Below are 17,267 nucleotides of genomic sequence, written 5' to 3' on the forward strand. Positions count from 1 at the left end.
TTAAAATTTAAAATGAAGTCAGGAAACTGCAACTATGGTTGACTGTGCTGACAAGGAATTAAATGGCATGTGATTCTGATACCTAAAACTGTGACCACAAAAGACACCAAACAAGAACAAAGCATAAAATGAGGGAGTCCATTTTAATTCCCCAGTGGTTTATAATTTAAAACATTTTAGGGGGATTAGAGATTCAGCTCAGTGGTTGCACATGTGCAAAGCTCTGGGTTCAAGTCCCAGCACCAAAAAGGAAAAAAATTTCAAATAGAAAATTTAATTCTTCTGTTCTTTTCATTTAGCAAAAAATCATTAGAATAAATTAATTTCTAAAAGAAACAAGGAAATAGATAATGCTATTATTTGGTCAGCAAAAATTTAGCCAGTAGACATAATAAAAATTTAAAAATAAAGAGAATTTAGCAGAAAGCCAGAGACACAACTACATGGTATTTAAAAGCCTCTTCTAAGGCATGACTGCTTCCCAAAGCAAGGGTACTCAGCGATAGAAATCGTGGTCCTAAGTAACTAAAGTAGGGGTGCTGAAGTTTAATCCATGGTGCAAGTGATGCCACAATACTAAGTTTTCTCTGTATTTGTATCTACTTATCCAGCCAATAAGATCTTCAGTCACAAAATATTCTTGATTGGATATATTGTGGGTCAAATAAAATGTAGTCTGCTTCCCCAGTTCCATTTTGCTTTAATGAAAATTATCCAATACCTGTTCAAAAACCTTTTTTTTGAGTCTGTTTTGTTTTAAGGATAAAATTTCAAAATTAGAAGAGATTAAGAGAGAACACCAATCAATGAAATGCTATTTGGAATATGTGAATTTAGAATAATCCTCAAATCTGATATCCACAATACATGATGGAATAGACAAGAAATTTTTCATGAATTTGATCACTCACATAGGCAGTTCTACTTTGAAAACAGTATTCCTTCAAGGATTACGAATAAAATAATGTTTTAGGACACAATTGAATTTGAAATAGGTAATGTTTTGAATAGATTTTTGAGTTTTATTGAAATCTTACATGAACAAGAAATTGGAAATACAATCACATCAAAGAACAAATTGTCACGGCTTTGACGTTTAAGCCAAACAAATTTTGTAGGGTAGATTTCAAAAAGATGTGAAGTTATAACAATTTAAAAACACAGTTAACCTGCTTCTAGGAATGCAAAACATACAGTCATAGGTTATTTTCAATACAAGGAAACTTAAATCTGTTTGCTTTAATTTCTTAAAACTACTAAGACAAAGCACTAGCTTGTACTTTTATTTACAGCATACTTCATACTCCTATGTAATCTATTCCAAATCCAAAAAAACGGAACTGTCCAAACCAAAGGTTCTGCAAAATCATGATTTAACAGTTTGTTCTGAAGCTAAAATGAAGCCTGGAACGATAAAAGCATTGTGACCCCAGAATAAGGGAACTCTGCAAGCCCAATAATGTCCAAGAGCATTTAGAAAAGAAGAAAAATAAAAAGACTTGAGTATATACACAATAGTGATTTCTTCAGCTGAATACAAATGGCAGCAAACTGCTACTTAAAGATGAAACAGTTAAGCCAATTTTGTTTTGAAGAATGTAGATCTAGAGCCAATCGTATCTTGCCAGTATCGTTTTCAAGCCCTCACTTGTCTATTTCCACTGTTGCCCATAAGTATCCTGATAAAATTCTTGGTTGTCATTATTGTAACCATAGTTACCGGAATAGTCACCACCTTGCTGAAGCGGCTGCTGAGCGATGGGTTGGGAACCCCAGTTCTGTTGGTTGTTGGTCTGACGACGTTTGGAATCAGGCTGGTTGTACCCATCTGCCTTTCTCTTGCCTCCTACATTGCCCCCTCGATTGCCCCGAGCTCCACGAGAACCACGGCCTCTCTGCTGTTGTGCAGGACCCCCTCTGCCACCCCTTGAGCCTCTTGGTGGTCCCAAAGGTGCCCCCCTCTGTGAATAGCCAGCTCTACCTCTTGGAGGTGGTGCTCCCCGCCCCCTTGGTGGTGGTGGAGCACCTCGCCCTCCCCTTCCTCCTCCTCTTCCTCTTACTGCATAGCCATCATCATAGCCGTAGTAGGGATCGTCATAGCCTCCACGATAGTCGTGATAATCATAACCATAGTAATCATCATAGTAGTCTTCATAGCCATAATAATCTGGAGGGTAGCCATATCCACCTCTCCCTCCACCACGACCTCGACCTCTCATTGGAGGTGGCATTCGGGGAGGAGGGTGATAATAATAATCTTCATACCTAGCAATGGAGGGAAGGGAGAAAAGGAACAACAAGTTAGTTTACTTCAACGTTCATACTGCCTTTATTATCTGAGCTTGTTACCACCATATTCTCTGTTCAAATAGTAAAATATAAACTCACGCAGTGCTTCTGGAGGCCTGTCTAGCAGCTTGGCGCTCTTTCCTTTTCTTGTCTGGTGGCTTAGCTAAGACAATTTCAATTTCTTCCCCTTCTATTTCTTTTCCATTCATTTCATCCATAGCCTAAATTACAAAAGAAAGTTTATTGTATAAGAAACAGTATTTTAAAATGTAATATAAATAGGGAACTTGAGAGATGGCTCAGTGGGTAAGGTTTGAGAACTCTGGGCTAAATTTTAAGCACCAATATGGAATCTATATCACCAGTTCCAAACGATGTGGCACCCCTTTCTAGTTTCCGTGGATGGTATGCATGTATGTCATGCAGAGACATACATGCAAGCAAAATACCTACACACTAAAAATGTTTTTAAATCTTCAAAAGGCATAAACTTATCACTGCCTCTACAAAACATTTTACTTAGTAAACATTTAACTTGCAAGAGCAGTCTAGCCAAAAATATCTTTCTTTCATCTTATGCCTTACACATAAATTATTATTGAGAACAAAAAGCAATATTCTAATATTATATTTTAGGAGGTGAAAAAATCTGGAAAGATGGCTCAGCAGTAAAGAGTACTTGCTGCTCTTGCAGAGGACCCAGGTTTGATTGCCAGCACCTACATGGCAGCTCACAACCATCCCTAACTCCAGTTCCAGAGGATTTGATGCTCTCTTCTGAACTCTGAGGGCACCAGGTACACATGTAGAACATATACACACACGTAGATGAAACACCCATACACATAAAACAAAGGGTTTTCTTTAAAAAAAAAAAAAAAAGCTGCGTTTACCCAAACTCCTTAATTCCAAATAATTCTTTTTTTCTTAATTGCTTATTTTTATTTTATTGCCATTGGTGTTTGGCCTGTATGAGGGTGTCAAAATTCCTTTAGCTGGAGTTACAGACAGCTGTGAGCTGTCATGTGGGTGCTGGGAATTGAACCTGAGTCCTCTGAAAGAACAGACAATATTCTTAATAGCGAAGCACCATCTCTCCAGCCCCTAAATAATTCATTCTTGAAGCAATTCACACCCAGGGAAAATGCTAGCATCAATACACAACAGAAAAAAACTAACTCTTCAGATCTCAATAAAGATGTGGTATTTAACATTCAAGTCTTGGACAGACGTTTCATGGATGGGAAATGAAAAGGTTATCTGTGAAATTTAGGAAGACACTAAGTCTGATTTTCCCTCACATCTAACACAGGACTTACTGTGCCTAAACCAAATGTAAGAGCCTTAAACAACCACCAAGAAAGCAAAAACCATTGCTTGTTCTTTCTCTCTCTCCTTCCCTCTCCTTCTCCAAAACCATTGCTTCTTCTTTTTTCTCCCTTCCTCCCTCCCTCTCTCCCTCTCCACCCCCCTCCTCAGGGTTTCTCTGTGCAGCTCCTGTCCTGGAACTCACCCTGTAATCCAGGATGGCCTTGAATTTACAGGGATTTAATACTAGCCTACCCAGGCGTGAGTCACCATCTCCATCTGCCATTTCATTATTTAAAGAGTTTCTCTATCTAGCCTGGAACTATGTACACCAGGCAGGCCACGAATTCTACAGAAATTCACCTTCTTTTGACTATCAAATGCTCAGAAAACCACATTTATTTTTTAAAGTGCTGGATATCAAACCCAGAGCCTTGCACATGCTAGGCAGATTCTACCAATAAGCCACAGGACTGCTTCAATTAAAGCAACTTATTATCTTCCTGCTTCAGGGCTTGTAGCTAAGGAGTAAAACCCATGCCTAAATGTGAGTCTGATGTCCACCAGCACAGCACAAACACAAATATTGTTAACGTCTATAAACAAGAGAACGAAACACCTATGTTCTATCTGCCCTGACCATCCAGAATTCTTCCCAGTTCCTAGATTAGAAATTTTTTAATTTCACAAGCTTCTTTAACGAATTATCCTACCAGGTCTTATATATATTGAGTTCTTGCAAATATTTCCTGCTAACTCAACCAATTATTTAGTACCAAATCAAATACAATATTCATAAGTATTATATAAATTTATCAAGCATGTTCTTTACCATAGAAATTTAAGAAGCCAAACATTAGAAAACTACTGCACACTTACTATGAATTTTATAATCAATATTTCAACAGACTCCAGCAGAAAGCAAAGTGATTAATGCTATACTAGAACTCAGAGACAGAGTTAAGGTCTAATGCTTGGGGTGCGATGTTTGATTATCAGTACTATAAAAATAAGAAGAAAGCACACAAGCAAAGCCCTGTAGTAGTCAATGATTCTATAAGTCCTACTTCAAAGCAGCAGCCTAGGAGGACAAATGTTCAAATCAGAAATTAACAGCAAACTACTGTGCTATGTCAGCATATGTTAATCATCTGTCTAGAAAGAGGGAATCTCAACTGAGAAAATTTCTCACCAGTTTAGCCTGTGGTTAAATCTGTGAAGTATTTTCCTATGAGATAGTCCAGTTCCCTGTGGAAGGTGCTACTCCTGGCCTGGTGGTCCTAGGTACTATAAGAAAGCAGCAAAGCAGGCTGCCAGGTGGTGGTGGCCCACAAGTAGGCAGATAAAGCCCTTTAAGTTGAACTCAAAGTCCAGCCTGGTTGACAGAGTGAGCTCCAGGACAACCCGAGGTACAGAGAGACCCTGTCTCAAAAACCAACAAAAAAGAAAGAAAGAAAAAGAATAAAGAGAAAAGAGGGAGAGAAAGAAAAAAAGAAAGAGCAGGCTGACCAAGCCAATAAGCAGCAATCCTCCACTTGAGTTCCTGTCCCTGGATGATGAACTATAAGTTTGAAATGATATAATCCCTTTCTTCCCCAAGTTGCTTTGGTCATGCTGTTATATCACAGCAACAGAAACCCTAACTAAGACAACCATCAACAGAGAATTTGGAAAAAAAAAAATGTTTGAGTTACTTAGTATTTTGGACCCATTGGCCTGATCATATTAAAACAAACAAACAATCAAAGAAAAGAATACAGAAGTAGTTTTGATTTTCCTGCTTAAGGAAAGAGACGAGAATAAGAAAATGAAGGTTTCACCCATTAAGAGCTGGGGCTGTGGTGTATGCCTTTGATCCCAGCACTTGGGAGTGCAGAGGCAGGTGTGTACTCCTCCGTGAGTTCAAAGCTGATTTGTTCTAAATGGTGAGTTCCAGGTCTGCCAGGGCTACACAGAGAAACCCTATCTCAAAAAACAAAAATAAATACAACAGAAATGAAGAGTTAACTGATATTACACAGTACATCATACTTTTTGAGACAGGGTCTCTCTGTGTAGCTCTGGCTGTTCATGGAACTTGCTTCTGTAGACCAGGATGACTCAAACTTGGAGGTCCAACTACCTGTCTCCGGAGTGTTGGGATTAAAGTGTAACCACCTGGTTACACTATTAGTTATTTTTAACAGTTCAAAGTTTGGCTAAATTGTGAAGACTATAACTAGGTGTGGCTCAGAGGAAAAGCACTTGCCTCATGTATGAGGCTCTGGGTTCAGACTGCAGTAACAAACACACAACCACTCAACATACAAACTCCAACATACAAACACCAACTTTATTTCCACTTTAAAAAGTTACTTTATGGGGCTGTACAGCTGGCTCAGGTTAGGAGAGTATAATGTCCTTCCAGAGGAACCAAGTTTGGTTCCCTCACTGGGTAGTTCACAACCACCTGTAACTCCAACTCCAGTGAACTCAGCACCCTCTTCTGGACTTCTCTGAGCATCTGTATACTCACATTTGCACATGCCCTCAACACAGATATACCCTTATAAATTAATTAACTAATAACTTAAAAAAAAATCTTAGCCAGGCAGTGGTGGAGCATGTCTTTAATCCCAGCACTGGGGAGGCAAAGGCAGGTGGATCTCTGCGAGTTCAAGGACAGCCTGGTCCACAGAGCTAGTTCTAGAACAGTCAGAGCCACATAGAGAAACTTTGTGACTTTGAAAGAAAAAAAATACGTAAGTATTTTATGTGTCTACCAATTCTGAAAACAAATAGTTAAAAAAGGAAGAAAAAAACAAAACCAGCAAAGCTCCTACCTTGACAGCAGCTCCTCTGTCTTCAAAATGAACAAACGCATAATCTTTCAACTTCTTCACTCTCTCCAGTTTCCCAAATTCAGAAAATGACTTTTCTAATATTTCTTCAGTCACCGTAGTAGCCAAGTTTCTCACAAATAAAACTTTCACCTAACAGCAATAAATAAATACACAAAATTGGCACTACTAAATTTTAGTTTAAACCTTAAAATACTACTTCTGTATTCATGGCATAGGCTTTATTTAGGCTTTTCAACTCTAAACTACCAAGTCTAAAAGTACAGTCATAGAAAGTCTGAGAAACATTAAGAAATGATTTTTGCATTAGCTACTACTTTACTAAGGCTTTTTAAAAAGCAACCAAGTTATACAAACTGTTGGCTCCTGCCTTCTCATCAAAATAGTCATCACTGAGCAAAATCTATTAGGCACCAACACATAATTATCATTACTAATTCGCAAATTTATCATAATTTCTAAGTACCCCTCAAAAAAAGTTTATCCATTTCACTCCTAAAGCTGTTAATATTCATTTAAAAACTATACAAGCAAAGACTTACTTGGGCTGAGGAGAAAGAACAAAATCTAGAAACAAACTACAAAGCTTAAATCATTTAGAGTAGAGTAGCATTAATGGAGAAAAAAAAGAAAGTCTATATTACACACCATATACCAAGATAAACAGATCAGAAGTGTAAAATAGTAATGTGGGGGTTGTATATCAGAGGAAACCAAGAGGGGATTGCTTTATAAAGTATTGGTGTCAGGGAAGGAGGAAATAATACAATCTCAAAAATTAAGTTTTAAAAGTCACATGGTGTTGAGCATCCTTTTATGACTTAAAATCTAGAACCCAAATGAAGGAATGATACTAACTACTAAGAACAGGGTTATACGGCAAAGCCATCATAAACAAAGTCAGAAGACAGATTATTAATATGGAAAAGAAATTTACAACTTACATCACAGAGACATCAAACCATCAGAAAATAAGAAAAAGCTCAACAAATGAACAGAAAAATAAGTAAAATTCATGACATGATTGATACAGAAATACATGTTAACTCCTCATATATTAAACATTCAAACACAAAGTTAGTAAGAAACAAACCACCTACAGCACTAAACAAAAATATAAGTTTGATCACATACTATTTTGTCAGGTATGAGGGACACCTGCTACAGAGGAAAGCATGAGACTATCTTAATAATTGCATTTACCTTTAGACTATAATTTTCCCCTAAGTATCTATCCTACAATATATTTGCCCTATATCAACACACACAGTACATTCTTACTATACTTATAACAGAAGATCAGAAACAATCCAATGTCTATCTACAGCTGAGTATACTATGGATATTAAAAACTTAAAGCCGGGCGGTGGTGGCGCACGCCTTTAATCCCAGCACTCGGGAGGCAGAGGCAGGCAGATCTCTGTGAGTTCGAGACCAGCCTGGTCTACAGAGCTAGTTCCAGGACAGGCTCCAAAGCCACAGAGAAACCCTGTCTCGAAAAACAAAAAAAAAAAAAAAACCAAAAACAAAAACACATAAGCTTTAAGTTAGAAAGGAAGCAAGATCTCGATTTGACTCAATTCCAAGTTAACAGAGGCTTCCTTACCACTCTGAAGCCTTTTCATTTTTCATGAATTTTGGGAGGTTTCTTTTGTTTAAGACAGGGTCTCAAAACTACCTATGTGGCCAACAACAGCCTAAGCTTCTTACCTTAATAGCTTTACCTACCAAGTATACTACTACCATACCCATTTTTATTTGGTATTGGGGGTGGAGCCCAGGGCTTCTAAACCCTATTTTGAAGCAGAAAACAACAGTTATAAGGTTAAAATTTCACCGTTTTCTGGTGGGGGTGGTGAGGTCGGGGGGTTTATTTTGAACTTCCAATTGGAAGTTTAGCAAGATTCAGTGTAAAGCAAAATTACTAGTTCTGTCTTGAGACCTCTGAGAAATTTTAGCATTCCAAATGCATAATACACCTTTTTTTTTTAGATATTTTTATTAAAAAAAAAAACAGAAGAGGATTTGCTTTGTGTGTATAGGTAGTCAAAGCTACAGTGTAGTTTAAGACATTTATCCAGCCCAAATAAAACACAAGTCATCCAAGGTTCAGTAGTTAACACAAAGCCACAATATACTAGAAGAAACAACGAAGACTGAAATTAAGCAAGAGGAAGGAAGGAAGGCAGGCAGGCAGGCAGGCAGGCAGGCAGATGGACATTTGACCAGACAACCAGGACTATTTTAGATTCCTACTCCGTTTCCTGGATACTCATCTACTCAAGGAATGTAAGACAAAAAAACAGAAAGCAGAACTCTTGAGAGCCTCTCTGGATCACCTCTGATCAATCCCTCAACATTTTTTGCATACAAAGATACTACACCATACTAATAGAGACCAGAGTCTACAAACTAGACAGAGGGGGACATCTGCCTCTTTAAAATCTGGAATAACTGGGGTGGGGGGAAGCTCAAACAAACAAACAAACAAAAAATTCAGTCATGAATATCCAAACACAAATTTATAGTCATTAATAAAGTTGCCCCCGAGGAAAGAGCCATAACTGAAATACACAAACTCACTGCAAGCAGCAGATGAATGCCCTTCAGTCCCAAGAGTCATCCAAAAATTATAGTCTAAGAACCAGGACCCCCAAGCAAAGATCTGACAATGAGGAAATTGAGACTGGCTCTTTGTAGGATCTGTCGAGTCTATTTTGCCACGATCAGATATCAACAAGCATCTTTTTCATGGGGGGGGGGGGGGAGACTGGATATACTAAAATAAGTTAACTATAAATATAAACAAGGCACAATTCACATTAATGTAACAAAAATCATAGCGTGAGCTGGTTTGTGCCTATGTGTCTATACTACCAGCACTCAGAAGTCTGGGTAAGAGGACTGAGTTAGAAGCTGACCTGGGAGGGGCTCAGTGGTTAAGAGCACTGGCTGCTCTTCCAGAGGACCTGGCAGCTCATGGCTGACTGTAACCCCAAATGCAGGGGATATAACACACACACACACGCAGGCAAAATGCCAATACACATAAGGAAAAAAAAAAGGCTGACCTGGGCTACACAGTGAGTTCCAGGTCAGTCTGAGCTAAATAGGGAAATTGTCCAAAAATGGAGAAAAAAAAAAAATACTACTTTTGGCCAATGTATTGCTATTTTTCATGGTGCTAACATTAAATAAATGCTCAGTGTATATAAAATACTTGTTTGAAGAAACTGGACTTCAGTTCTTTTGACATATCTGATCTGGAGGAAATTAACCAGAAGCTAAGACAGGCTTTGTCTTTTTTTTTTTTTTTTTTTTAGTTTTTTCCGAGACAGGGTTTCTCTGTAGCTTTGGAGCCTGTCCTGGCACTAGCTCTTGTAGACCAGGCTGGCCTGGAACTCACAGAGATCCGCCTGCCTCTGCCTTCCGAGTGCTGGGATTAAAGGCGTGCGCAACCACCGCCCGGCCCAGGCTTTGTCTTAGACAGACTTTTTGCTTTTCTAAACAATTATAGTAAAGAGCAATTTGTATTTACTTTCACATGCACAAAGTTTGAGCTTTGACTATGAAACTAAAATGGTAACCTACTCCCAGCCCCAAGCAGCTGTATTTACCTTAGCCATGACTTCTGGATCTGGTTCTTCCACAGGGTCAGCCCATTCAACTGTAACTACATTTCCCCACACTTTTACTTTTCCACTCATCAGCCGGCGTCTGGCTTGTGCTGCTGACTTGTGATCCTCATATTCAAGGAAGCAGAACCCCCGATTCTTCTTTTTGTCATCGGGTTGATGATAGAGAATAACGTCCACCAAACCCTCTGTTAAACCAACAGCCAGATATATAAGCCAAAAGCATCCACCACACGTCTAGCGATTAGGCAGACCTAAATCCACTTGCCAATGAGCAAAAAAAAAAAAAAAATTGAAGCCTCACAGTAGTAAACATTAGATCAGCATTATTCAATGCAGGGTTCAGGACAGTATTACGTATTCTCTATTAATTTTATAGTTCTCAAAGTAGATTCAACTATGAAGTTTTGCAATTAATGATAAAACATGACTTCATAATTTATAAAGGCACTATCAGGACCTCAAGACTCCAATTACTCACATAAATGCAAGAGAACTTTCAACAACTAATCAGACAAAAAGCAAACAAAACACAAGAAACTTTCCTTGTACCCAACCAAATAGCTACTATTTTTATCATGAAAAAAGATGATCAGCAATTATCTGTGTCTAATCCCTCTAAGCTTAGTCCTTTCCTTTACTGTCTAGGTCATATGAGCTAGCCAAGTACTTTATACACCCTTATAAACAAATGCTTCAAGTTTTTTCTAGTCTAGATTTCTCTGAGACCAAGGTGGATGAGCTGCTTAAAATGTCTTGGACAAATTTCACATATCCAACACAGCACACCTACACCGAAAATCTATTTTCCCTACCTAATAAACAATCATCCATTATCAGCTAAGTCCTCAAGCCAGTCAAAAAATAATACTCACCCCCTTTATTTCATCTCTACGGTCCAAATCCATCACATTTATTTTCTCCCACCTCACTACTGCCCTGGTCCATGCTTCTCTCTAACATACTACTAATCCTGCTAAGCTCTAAGCCCTTATCTACAGTACAATAGAAAAAGCACTCTGTAAAGATGAAACATCTGTTATTCCATGCATAATACATCCAAACACCTTTTCATTCTGTATGCAATAAAATTCCATGCATAAGACTTTCAAATACCTTCTTATTATGTATACAATAAAATACAAACTTCTTACATGGTCTAATAGAATCCTGTCTACTTTCTCATATAATTGTGCTTTAAATTATCTTTAAACAAACATTAGCTTCCTATCAGTTACTTTAATAGAACAAGTTATTTCTTGAGTTTTATGGAAGGAGAGAAGGTTAGCATTCCCCTTGACAGGGACAGAAGTGACCCTTGGGACTAACAACATATATACAGTCTTTTAAAAAAAGTTATTTCTTGACTGAGACACTTGATACATGTTACTCTTTTGGAATGTACTCTGTTCTTTGTAAGCAGTATACTTGAGTTTTCAGGTTTGACTGAAATAACATCTTATCAGAAATGCTAACCATGGAAACAGATATTAGATATTTTGTAGTTAAATACTCTGTATTTTCCCTTTTATAGTATTTTCCTACAATCTGGAAATATTTCTCTTTAATTTTTTGGTCTTAAGTCTCTTCCCAAATGTAGGCCCTATAAAGGCAAAGAACAGCAAAGAATAGCTTTCTTATTCACCACTGTATCCCAATGTTTAGCAGGTAGTTTAATAAGTACATGCTGGAGAAATTAAGTAGAAGGACATGGACAGAAAGGAACTGCTATATAAATAGTCAATAAAGCAATTGACTAACACAAAATGAGCACTGGAAATCGAGGTTTCAGAGCGAGCAGAAGGTCTGAAGAAAAGATCCAGCTCTATTCTGGATAACTGGAGTCTGGCCTTAGATTGGACATCTATATAGATTTTAAAAGTACAATGAGCAAATCAATTTAGGACAGAAGAGGGAGAATTGGCAACCTTCAGGTTAAAGAAAGGGTGAAATCAGAGTATTGACAGCTTCAAGTAAAGGGAAAAGACAGTATGACTGGGTGACAAAAATACAAAGGAATATAGTTTTTATAAGAGGAGACTATGAACTTAAAATAGTGTTTTCACATCATAATCTAATATTATTTCTTCCTTTCTTTCTCTCATATGTGTAAGAGAGAGGATGGGGAGAGAGAAGAGACAGAGAGAGAAACAGAGCATGCCTGCGGGCATACCAGCAGATGCTCCTATGCCAGGATGCATCTGTGGAAGTCAAGAACAACTGTCATGAGTGGGTTCTCTCCTGTCAATTTGTGTACTCTGGAGACTGAATTCAAACCATAAGGCCTGTAGCAAGCACACCTTTACCAGATGAGCCATCTCACTGGTCCATCTCAACATTTAAAAGCTGGAATGTGGACCAGGCATGGTGGCACACTTCTTGAATTCCACCATTCCAGAGGCAGAGGCAGAGATAGAGGCTGCTAAATCTCTGTAAATTCAAGGCCACCCATGTCTACATAGCCTGCTAAGGCTAGAGACTAGCTCAAAAATAGATAGATAGATAGATAGATAGATAGATAGATAGATAGATAGATAGATAGATAGATAGATAGATAGATAGCTTAGATAGATAGGAAGGATAGATATTTTTAAAAAGTGAAATGCTGCCTAAGAAAATGGCTCAGTAGGTTTGAGTGCTTGCTGTGAAAGCAAGAGGACCTGAGTTCAAAACCCCAACACCCACATAACAAGTGAAATGGAATAGAAAATAAGATGAATCTTTTGTAATGAATCAAAATACAGTTTTACTCAATTCTTTCATATTATAAAGTCTTCTGTTTTGTTTCTAAGGTAGGGCTTCATATATCCCAGACTATCCTTGGGTTAGTTCTGCTGACAAACTCCTAACATCCAAGTTCGAGGAATACAAGCATGAACCCCTATGCATGACTGGTTATTTTTATTTAATTATGTGGATCTGTGATGTAAAATATACTTCTCAACCAAATGCATGAATTGGAATCTTTAAAAAATTAAAAATAGGTCAACAGGAAGAAATGAGAAGTCTCTTCTCCCTAATACTAAAACTACTGGAGGAAAAAGCTTTAACTTGAGGACTAGAGATTAAAGGCTATGCCAAAAACCAAGCTTCGACAGAGACAAAATGAAAAGGAAATTAGATGAAATCATGAATACTTAAGACACATTTAGTCCAACCATTATTAAAGCAGAAAGGAAGCAATTCGGATATAAGAGTCTTTCTTAGTTTACGGTATTATCTCCTTTGAGGACAACGCTTTATTTATAAATAATACAAGAGATTAACACAAACCAAATTCTATATTCATTTTTGTTTTACCTGTGACTTTACTGAACTCTTCCAGAATGTTTTCTTTAGTCTTATTCTTTGGAATGGATCCAACAAAAAGTCTGTTGTTTGCCACAGAAATGCACACTCCCAAGTGTTTACCAGGGCGAATCTCATAGCTGTCACACTGCAAAGAAGAAAAGAACCAGAGACCCCCAAACCACCCACAACTGAGGACAACTGATATTAATCTAAAGAGCCCCACAACTTAAGGTCAAATACTCACCAAGCTCCCTAAAACTTGCAGAGATATGAGTGTGTGTTTTAAACTTGTTACAAACTCCAGTTACAGCGTGGTTTTGTAACCTTTACTATTCATCCATATCAAAGGGGCTCAAGGATATTATTCATTTTAACATTGAATATTTTTCTTGGGGGGGGTGAGATAGGGTTTCTCTATGTAGCCCTGGAAATCACTCTGTAGACCTAACTGCCTCTCTCTACCTCCCAAGTGCTGGGATTAAAGGCATGTACCACCACTAGACTGGCTACATATTTCAATTTTATCTACCTGAAAATTCTTTTCCAGAGACTCTCAGAAGGAATACCTAAAACTATTCAGAGTCCTTGAGAATAAAATTAGAATCAAATAAGCAATAGTCAAAGCAATAATATGTAGCCGGGCGATGGTGGCGCATGCCTTTAATCCCAGCACTCGGGAGGCAGAGGCAGGCGGATCTCTGTGAGTTCGAGACCAGCCTGGTCTACAGAGCTAGTTCCAGGACAGGCTCCAAAGCCACAGAGAAACCCTGTCTCGAAAAACCAAAAAAAAAAAAAAAAAGGCAATAATATGTAAAAAGGAACAATTAGGAACCCTTGAGTTTCACACTGTATACAAACCTCAATTCTAAATAGTTGTAAACTACCAAAATACTTTCAAAACTTTATGAATAAAAATGTTTTATTTAAACTCACTATAGTGATGGATTCTTAAATAAATTTTAGTTTCTTATGTTTTAACATTATTTACCATTAGTTTACTAAAAAAGATGATTTAAAAGTCACACATAAACTACCAAAAACGAGAAAATAATGACTGAAATTGTCTTAATATTAAATAAACAAATTTAAAGAGAAAAATCTACCAGAAAAATTAAAACCCGGGCCAATCAAGAAAAGAACTAATTCAGACCTCACTAATGAAACCAAAGCATTTGATGGATAGGATACAGCTGTGCTAAAAGAACAAGAACTGCTCTAGCCTTTAGCATATGCCCTCAGATGTCTGGAACACTGACACTATTACTTTAACACACTGATAGAATCACCTTCATACAGTAAGAATACAAGTCACCTGCAAAACTAACTGCTGCTTTAATAAGCACAAATGGGAACAAGCCCTGGATAAAAAGAAAACAGTAGGGGCTGGAGAGATGGCTCAGTGGTTAAGAGCACTGGCTGCTCTTCCAGAGGTCCTGAGTTCAATTCCCAGCAACCACATGGTGGTTCACAACCTTATCTGTAATGAGATCTGGAGCCCTCCTCTGGTGTGTGGGCATACATGGAGGCAGAATGTTGTATACATAATAAATAAATAAATCTTTAAAAAGAAAACAGTAAAAGGCTATTACACAGCAAAAGAGGTCAGACTTAGAATACAATTTTTTAATGGTATAGCGGGATTGTGACACAAAACAGATTCACACTATTTCCTAAACCAAGTCCTAAAAAAGTCATTGTCATCTAGTTATGTTCTGCAGAACCATCTTAGCCTCCATTATACTTAGCGCCAAGCCTAAAGTCTGACAGCAAGAACTGACATTTTTATCTAAAAGAAAAATCTGAATTAGCTTTATACTAAATAAAAAAAACCTGATGAGTTTTTTTTATTGCTAAGTTAACTAACCAATCTGTTAGTTAATTTAGAATATTAATCAGGAAGAATAAAGCAAAGATCACATACCAACTCAGTCAATATAAAGATATTAAAAGCAGAAACTAAAGAAAATGAAACCATGTTAACTGCATATGTTTTTGAACTGAAGTTTATTTTCTCAGACAGTTAAGGACTTGGACAGTGGGTATTGATCACATACCAGCTTAACTGCTTCCTGGGCAGCTTCCTTCCCACAGAAGGTGATAAACGCATATCCTCTGTTCTGACCAGAAAGTGGATCCATCATGAGGCGTAGATCCCAGATAGGACCAGCCTTCTCAAAAAGGGGTACCAACTCATCCTCATATAAGTCTCTTGGGATTTTACCTACAAAGACCTGAAATAAAACTTCCTTGTTAGAACCCAACATAAGTATTTCATTTAGAGGCAGAATTTCTGTCTTTTGCTAGGGGATAAAAGCTAAAGTATTTAAGGTAGGAAAAAGATAATTTGAATCTAGCGGTCATCTTAGAGTAAATATGAACTTTTACTGTAACCTTGAAGTCAGGTAGGTGTGTTGGAACACTCCTTTAATCCCAGCACCCAAGAGGCAGAGGCTGGTGGATCTCTGTGAATTAGAGGTCAGCCTGGTCTACAAAGCAAGTTCCAGAACACCCAGCGCTGTTATACAGAAAAACCTTGTCTTGAAAAACTAAAATTAAATAAAACAAACACAAAAAAGCCTTAAGGTTATCAACAGAAGTTAAGTCTATAAATAAAATGAAAACTGATAGTTGCAAAAATCTGTACTAATAACTTCAAAGATCTCTGTGAGTTATAGGCCAGCTTGGTCTATACAGTGAGATACTATTTAGAAGAAAGAATTAAAGAAAAAGCTAGTCTGTACCTTCTAAAAATACAACACTCATTTTGTTTGTTTTTTGAAACAACATCGTAACAGTCCAGGCTGTCCTGGAACTCCCTCTGCAGACCAGGCTGGCCTTGAACTCACAGAGACCCAACTACCTCTAATTTCCTTGCGCTGGGATTAAAGGCAACCGCCATCCCCCACTAACACTCATCATTTTCATAAATAATAGTTTAATACGAAATTGACCAGGCTTTCATTGAGTTTTCTCAATACTAAAATCGTCATTATTTAAAAAGCAACCTTAATAGTTTCCAAAAAAATTCTTGTCTTTGGTCTATTCCTTTATAAGGCAAATTATTTGAAAATGAGGCATCATTATGTTGCCCAGGCCAGCCTCCAACTCCTGTGCTTAAATAACCCTTTTCCTTCAGCCACCTTCCTAAGTACCTACCCTGTTTGGCAAGCACATTTAATTGTAAGGTAAGGAAAAAATTCCTTTTTTACCATTTAAAGACGTCAAAAAAAAAAAAACAAAAAAAAAAAAAAAAACAACAACAAAAAAAAAAAAACAAGAAGTCATGTTATTCTTTAATTATAACAAAGAAAAAATAAAATTACAAAGCTAAGTCATAAAATAACAAAAACATTAAAGTAAAAATAAGTCAGCATTTACACCAAAAATTTGAAGTTTCTCCAACATCAACATTAAAACAAATTTTCTGTTGTCCTTTTTTTTTTTCCAAGACAGGTTCCTCTGTGTAGCACTGATTGTCCTGGAACTCTCTTTGTAGGCTAGGCTGGTTTCCAACTTAGAGATCCACCTGCCTCTGCCTCCTCAGTACTGGGTATTAGAGATGTGCATGACATGCCCAGGTCAAAAACTAGCTTTTGATGTAACATTTATAAGCCACAAATATGAAACAATAAACTAATATTTACATGAGAGACATTTGCTATCTACAAACTCATCTACAGCAATACTTTAAATTCTGAACAATGACCAAAGCATAGATAACAAAGAAACAAGAGTACTCAGAAAGATGTGGAAAATATCACTGGGGCTGGGTAGATAGCTCAATGATAGAGTGTGTCTCCTTCAAACAAGAAAGGTCCTTGGTTCAATCCCTAGCACTGCAAGTAAGAAAGCAAAAATATTATTAATGGTCATGCCTGGTGGCACATCGTTTATTCTTGCCTAG

General features: G+C 37.4%; 1 protein-coding gene and 1 pseudogene across 5 annotated transcripts in view; one reads left to right on the forward strand and one right to left on the reverse strand.

The window, feature by feature from the left end:
* Window positions 1-985: 985 nt before the first annotated feature.
* Hnrnpr (heterogeneous nuclear ribonucleoprotein R) overlaps window positions 986-17,267 on the reverse strand; it is a 35,213-nt gene continuing 18,931 nt past the window's right edge. For 4 of the 5 annotated variants that reach the window (XM_026781942.1, XM_026781939.1, XM_026781940.1 and 1 more), the window contains 6 exons: window positions 15,418-15,594; window positions 13,373-13,508; window positions 10,055-10,269; window positions 6,420-6,569; window positions 2,389-2,510; window positions 986-2,265 (listed from right to left, as the gene is read on the reverse strand). In XM_026781942.1, coding sequence (XP_026637743.1) covers window positions 1,653-2,265; window positions 2,389-2,510; window positions 6,420-6,569; window positions 10,055-10,269; window positions 13,373-13,508; window positions 15,418-15,594 — 1,413 coding nt within the window. In that variant the 3' untranslated portion in view covers window positions 986-1,652. The remainder of the gene's footprint in view (window positions 2,266-2,388; window positions 2,511-6,419; window positions 6,570-10,054; window positions 10,270-13,372; window positions 13,509-15,417; window positions 15,595-17,267) is intronic. The other variant, XM_005353016.3, reaches the window with a different exon arrangement.
* On the forward strand, window positions 11,334-11,451 carry LOC113456678 (annotated as a pseudogene).

The sequence above is a fragment of the Microtus ochrogaster genome, chromosome 10 (genome assembly GCF_000317375.1).
Source record: "Microtus ochrogaster isolate Prairie Vole_2 chromosome 10, MicOch1.0, whole genome shotgun sequence".
In the NCBI taxonomy this organism is placed as follows: domain Eukaryota; kingdom Metazoa; phylum Chordata; class Mammalia; order Rodentia; family Cricetidae; genus Microtus; species Microtus ochrogaster.